Source organism: Arachis ipaensis, chromosome B5 (genome assembly GCF_059453495.1).
Source record: "Arachis ipaensis isolate K30076 ecotype BB chromosome B5, ASM5945349v1, whole genome shotgun sequence".
In the NCBI taxonomy this organism is placed as follows: Eukaryota; Viridiplantae; Streptophyta; class Magnoliopsida; order Fabales; family Fabaceae; genus Arachis; species Arachis ipaensis.
In genome coordinates, this window is record NC_142440.1 from 115009693 (window position 1) to 115016461 (window position 6769).

At 35.1% G+C, this 6769-nt stretch overlaps 1 protein-coding gene across 1 annotated transcript; it reads left to right on the top strand.

Moving 5' to 3' along the window:
* The first annotated feature begins 423 nt into the window (after nt 1–423).
* On the top strand, nt 424–2111 carry LOC107640870 (uncharacterized). Its single transcript, XM_088487160.1, has 3 exons — nt 424–910; nt 964–1859; nt 1965–2111. Exons 1-3 carry the CDS (start codon nt 424–426, stop codon nt 2109–2111), a joined length of 1530 nt encoding a protein of 509 aa, XP_088343286.1.
* Nucleotides 2112–6769: the final 4658 nt, after the last annotated feature.

Consider the following 6769-nt stretch of genomic DNA (forward strand, 5'->3'; position numbering starts at 1 on the left):
CAAATAAATCTAAGATAATTTTTTTGTCAATTCATGTTATATTATTTAATTTTCAATAATTCAATTTTAATACATTAGAAAAAAAAACTTTCAATTGACATTATCTGTAACATAATAGAGTTTGTTTTTTGTATAGTTGTCAAGTTGGTTAGTTTGTTAGACATAATTATAGCACTATTAGTTAGTAATTTATTTTTCCTTTTGCTATATATATTGTAATCGGTACTCAGTACTCTGTGGTGGTTCTTTTAATCAATTATTCTCTCTTTTCACTTCTTTCTAATTTTTCTTCCATTACTTTAAATTTCAATGACCTGAGAGTACATCACCAACCTTCTTATTTTCTTATAATTATTTTTGTAATTCACTTGAATTTTAAGCTTGGTATCATTTTACATGGTATCAGAGTGAGAAGATCCAACTATGGCAGATAATTTAGCTAATCCGAATGCAAGCCCTTCATCAAATTCCGCTGCAGATTTTGAGAATTTTACCGCTTTCATACGTCAATTCTCTCAGTTCCAGGCACATCTTGGCAGATCTAGTTCCTCTTCTGCAATTTCTGATCCGATTAGCCCTTATTTTCTTCATCCAGGAGAAAGTCCTGGTTTGGCTCTAATTCCGCTTAAATTGACACCTCAAAATTATTATCAGTGGTCGTGGTCGCGCGATATGTGGAGAGCACTCAGATCGAAGAACAAGGTGAAATTCCTCGATGGATCCATTCTAAAACCAGGTGAAGGTGATCCTAATTTTGAAGCATGGGATAGGTGTAACAATTTTCTCCTCTCCTGGATCAACCTCTCTCTCAGCCCTGAAATCGCTAAGAGCGTGATGTGGATTAGCTCAGCTCCAGACTTGTGGAATGATTTAAAACGTCGTTACTCACAGGGAGATGTCTTTCGAGTTGGTGCGTTAAACAAGGTGATCTTACTGTTACCTCTTACTTTGCTATGTTGAAAGCTATTTGGGAAGAATTAGAAAATTTACGTGCTATTCCTAGTTGTGTTGCTTGTGTTAATGGATGTTCATGTGGATTACGAATTGTTCGAGACTATGCTTCTGAGGAATATGTTGTCAAATTCTTAAAAGGATTGAATGAGCAATATTCAAATGTTAAATCACAAATCATGCTAATGAAGCCGTTACCTGAAATCAACACAGTACTATCTATGTTAACCCAACAAGAGCAAGAATTGAATTGTGACCCGTCAAATAGCAACATAGTGACTAACTCTTTAGAGGTGCAAACCTCAACTGGAGGCGGTTCATTTTCTGGAAGAGGTAGAGGCCGTGGACGAAATTCAGGCAGAGGAGGAAATCAAAAATCTTATAGTCGAGGCTACACTTCAAAGTTTTGTAGCTACTGTAATCGAATTGGTCATTTAGCAGAGACATGCTATAAGAAAAATGGCTTTCCTACTCACCAAAAGCAGCGAGTAGCCAATCAACTTAGCACTGACGAGATAGTTGAGAATTCTAGTGCTGAGATTGCTGATTCTAACCAGGATAAAAAGAGCGATGATACAGTACTTGTGTTGACTCCAGATCAGAAGGAAACCTTACTAGCACTCCTTCAACAACCACGCATGCCAACTTCAAATAGTGTAAACCACATTACTTCTTCCGCCACCCTTACTCAACCAAAAGGTAGGCATTGCTTGAGTGTATCATCAAATTTTACTAAAACTTCTTGGATACTTGACAGTGGAGCTACTGATCATGCATCCTATATTCAAGAGTCTTTCAAAATTTTTCATTATATGAGACCAGTTTTGGTAAATCTACCTGATGGTTCTACCACTACAACAAACATTTGTGGCACTGTGCAACTCTCTAAACATTTGATTCTTACCAATGTTTTATTCATACCTCACTTTAAATATAATTTGATTTCAGTGTCTAAACTCACAAAGTCATTACATTGTGAATTAAAATTTACTGATTCTTTTTGTGAGATACAGGTACTCCCATCATTGAAGATGATTGGGCAAGCTAAAGTCATTGGTGATCTTTATGTGATGGATGCTCAACCTTGGAAACTAACTACACCAGAAGTTAACACACATTCTGTAAATGTCACAGTACAGCAAGATTTAGGAACTCTATAGCATGCTAGACTAGGTCATTTACCATCCAAAAGAATGTCAATCATGAAAAATACATTTCCATTTATTGAATGCATTTCATCATCTCATGTTTGTGATTCTTGCCACTTGGCTAGACAAAAGAAATTGTCTTTTCCCATTAGTAATACACAATCAGAATATATTTTTGATTTGTTACATATAGATATTTGGGGACCACTCTCACTTTTATCTACTGCTGGCCATAAATATTTTCTTACAATTGTGGAAGATAAAACGAGGTTTACTTGGATTTATTGCATGAAACTAAAATCCGAAACTAGAGTGTTAGTAGAAAATTTTGTTCAAATTGTGCAAACTCAATTTCATAAAGTTGTGAAACAAATTAGAACAGATAATGGGATGGAATTTAAAATGAACTCCTTCTATAACTCAAAAGGAATATTACATCAAACATCTTGTGTTGAAACTCCTCAACAAAATGGAATTGTTGAGAGGAAGCATCAACATATACTGAATATTGCAAGAGCACTTTTGTTTCATTCTAATGTGCCAAAATGTTTTTGGCACTATGCTATGCAACATTCAGTACATTTAATAAATAGACTACCAAGCACCTTCTTGAATCATCAAACGCCTTATGAGGCACTTTTCAAGAATAAACCAGATTTGACTCATCTCAAGGTGTTTGGTTGTCTTGTTTTTGCTACCACTTTGAGTACTAATAGAAGAAAATTAGATCCTAGAGCTAGAAAATGTGTTTTTCTTGGTTATCAATCAGGAACAAAAGGGTCCATTTTGTTTGATTTAAAATCCAAAGAAATTTTTATATCAAGAAACACTGAATTTTATGAACACTATTTCCCATTCAAACAAATACCAAGCACTGATTTTTCTATAGATCAGCCTTCAATTGAATCATCCAATTTTGACCCTTTTGCATTCTTTTATAATAACTTTGCACATACTTCTTCATATGAGCATACTCATGGCATAATTGCACCTCACACCATACACACTACACCTGATTTATCTGCCACTTCTACATCACCTATGGCATCTCTTCATGATATAACAGATTCTGCATCACCCGCCACCTTAGACTCAGCATCTGCAGTGGCACCATTGGAACATTCATCCATTCATATTGAGTCACAATCTGCTGCACCAGTTTTGAGAAGGTCTGAACGAGAAAGAAAAACACCCTCTTATCTTAAAGATTTTCATTGTTTCCATATTTCATCACATAGAGATCCAATCAATGCGGCCCAATTACCTTCAACATGTAAGTATCCCCTTTCTCACCATTTGTCATATTCATTGTTTACTCCCAAGCACCAGGCCTTCACTTTTGCTCTCATAAATAACTCGGACCCCAAACACTATTCTGAGGCTGTTATGCATGATTGTTGGAGGAAGGCTATTGAGGCAGAACTCACTGCTCTTGAGCAAAACAAAACCTGGATCATCACTTCTCTTCCTCCTGGAAAGAATGCAGTCGGTTGTAAGTGGATTTTTCGCACAAAATTCCACCCAGATGGCACTATCGAGAGGCATAAGGCACGTCTTGTTGCCCAAGGTTTCACTCAAATTCCTGGAGTCGATTACATTGACACCTTTAGTCCCGTTGTGAAAATGAGCACTGTGCGTGTTCTTCTTACTGTTGCAGCAGCAAAGAATTGGCATCTTCATCAACTTGATGTGAATACAGCTTTTCTCCATGGAGACCTACATGAGGACGTTTATATGAAACTTCCAAAGGGGTTACAGTGTTCCAATCCAAACTTAGTCTGCAAGTTGACAAAATCTTTGTACGGTTTGAAACAAGCTAGTCGCCAATGGAACATCAAGTTGTCTGCTGCACTTGCTGATCTGGGGTTTACTCCATCTAAAAATGATCACTCGCTTTTTACCAAATCCACAGGTACAAATTTCACAGCTATTCTTGTTTATGTTGATGATCTTGTGTTAGCTGGAGATGATTTGAGTGAAATTCAAGCTGTCAAAATGTTTTTGGATGATAAGTTCAAAATTAAAGACCTTGGCCTTCTTAAGTTCTTTATTGGGATGGAGGTAGCACGAAGCAATGCTGGTATTGCACTGTATCAAAGAAAGTATGCATTGGATTTGATCACAGAATGCGGTTTGCTTGGTGCAAAACCAGCATCTACTCCTATGGAGTACACTACTTCTCTGTCTAAGGCTTCAGGCTCCCCTCTTCCTGATGCAACCATCTATCGTAGATTGGTGGGCAGACTTCTGTACCTTACTAACACAAGACCAGATCTCAGCTACTCTGTTGGATGCCTATCTCAGTTCATGGATTCACCAACTGATGCCCACTTGAAGGCTGCCTATAGGATCATCCGGTATCTAAAACAATCACCAGCAACTGGCTTATTTTTCTCTGTCAACAATTCTTTCACACTATCTGGTTACACTGATTCTGATTGGGGGGCTTGTAAAGACACCCTAAAATCCATCAGTGGTTATTGTTTCTTCCTTGACCAAACTCTTATTTCTTGGAAGAGTAAGAAGCAGGCTACAGTTTCAAGGTCGTCTTCAGAAGCAGAATATCACGCCCTTGCTAATGGCACTTGTGAACTCGTTTGGTTACTCAAACTACTAAAGGAATTCAACATTCTTCCTCCTCTTCCGGTTGATATCTTCTGTGATAATAAATCTGCTATCTATATTGCTTCAAATCCTGTCTTTCATGAAAGAACCAAGCGTGTTGAGGTTGATTGTCATGTGGCTCGAAACAAGTTCAAAGAAGGGGTTTCTAATCTTAGGCACGTTGTCTCCGGTGAACAACCGGCTGATCTATTCACTAAATCCCTTCCTCCAAGACCATTCTCTCATTTGCTTTCCAAGCTGGGATTACTTGATTTGCACAAACCACGTAATACCAGCTTGCGGGGGATGTAACATAATAGAGTTTGTTTTTTGTATAACTGTCAAGTTGGTTAGTTTGTTAGACATAATTATAGCACTATTAGTTAGTAATTTATTTTCCATTTTGCTATATATATTGTAATCGGTACTCAGTACTCTGTGGTGGTTCTTTTAATCAATTATTCTCTCTTTTCACTTCTTTCTAATTCTTCTTCCATTATTTTAAATTTCAATGACCTGAGAGTACATCACCAACCTTCTTATTTTCTTATAATTATTTTTGTAATTCACTTGAATTTTAAGCTTGGTATCATTTTACATTATCGAAGGAATAATTTTAGTCAAAATTGGAACTAAACTAAAATAATTGGGCCTGCTAAATTCAAACTAAATTTTAAATTATAAATCCTAAATTTTTATATGACAATAAAATAAAGTTATACAAGTAAAACCTAAAACGTAAACTCTAATATTAATATATAATTAATAAAAAGTTATTCAAAGTTTATGTCTCAATATAAACTACTTTCATTTTAAAAGAATTTCATCTCAAATATTTATTTAACAATTTTTTTTATTTTTACTATTTATTCAAATAAATTTGTTCTTTTGGTTTTTTTTTTTTTTTCCTTCTTTCCACTCAAGAAAAATTTGTTACCTTATTTTCACTAATTGATGTTACTTATTTAGTATTTGGGATAAAAAAATAAATCACTATCAAAATTCATGGACTTTATGATTTTTTTTAGGTCTATTAACACTGTTTTATCCCCTTTTTTTTACCTAAGTTCAGAGGTCCTATAACACAATATTAATTATAGGCCTATTGGGTGTAGCCTGGGTGGGTTCTACCTGACTCGGGTCTGTTTGTTTGGCCATGAGCCACGACAAAAATAATTTTTTGGTGTTCAAATCTCATTTATACTCTCACAATAACACTCCAATAAATTTCCGTACCTTTCTTGATTTCCATGCTAATTAATTATTCTTCCTTTATAATTTTCTTATCAAATGTCAAGTGTCCAATAGGTATTAATAAGTCAAGCTCTATCTACCCTTAATCACCATTTTCCATGCCACCACAAACCTCACCTTTTATTTTATAAGATAGAACCTCAAAAGCTATGGTAGCTATCATGAGCCATGTCTAAATTGATGACCCCTCACTCTTTTTATGTCATTTGGCAATTTTATTATTATTATCATTATTGTGTTAGTATAACGTGGATATAGTTAACTACTACTAATGCAATCTCAGTTTGATTTAGTACAAGCTAATAATAGGTCTAGGTTTTTTGTTTTTGTTCACATAGCCGTTTCCTTCTTGTAAAAAAACACAATAGGAAGAAAAAGCTAGTTGCCGCATAAATTTTATTCTTATTGATTTGTTTTGTTTGTGTGTCTTCAATCTTCGTGGTCAATTTTCTTCAATAATTAAGAATTTTGTTTGGATATAAAGTATAAACAGTCACTTTCTGGTACTAATTGGCAAGTTTATCAAGCAGATGAAGCCCATGTGATGCTGTCAATAGTTATGCATCCAGCTTACTCAACCAATTATAATTCTAGATTGTGATTTATGAAAAAATTGGGATCAATTCACACATTCTAAAATTTAGGAATTAAGATGCATAATGATATAATCATATAAAGTTCACAACAGTATGGTTAACCCCATATTATTATGACACATGCGATGATTTCAAAGTTGATTGGGGTCCCAGGGTGAACAAAATCTCAAGTAAGGAAAGGAAACCAGACCCTAGAAAAGGAGAGAAAGGAAGACA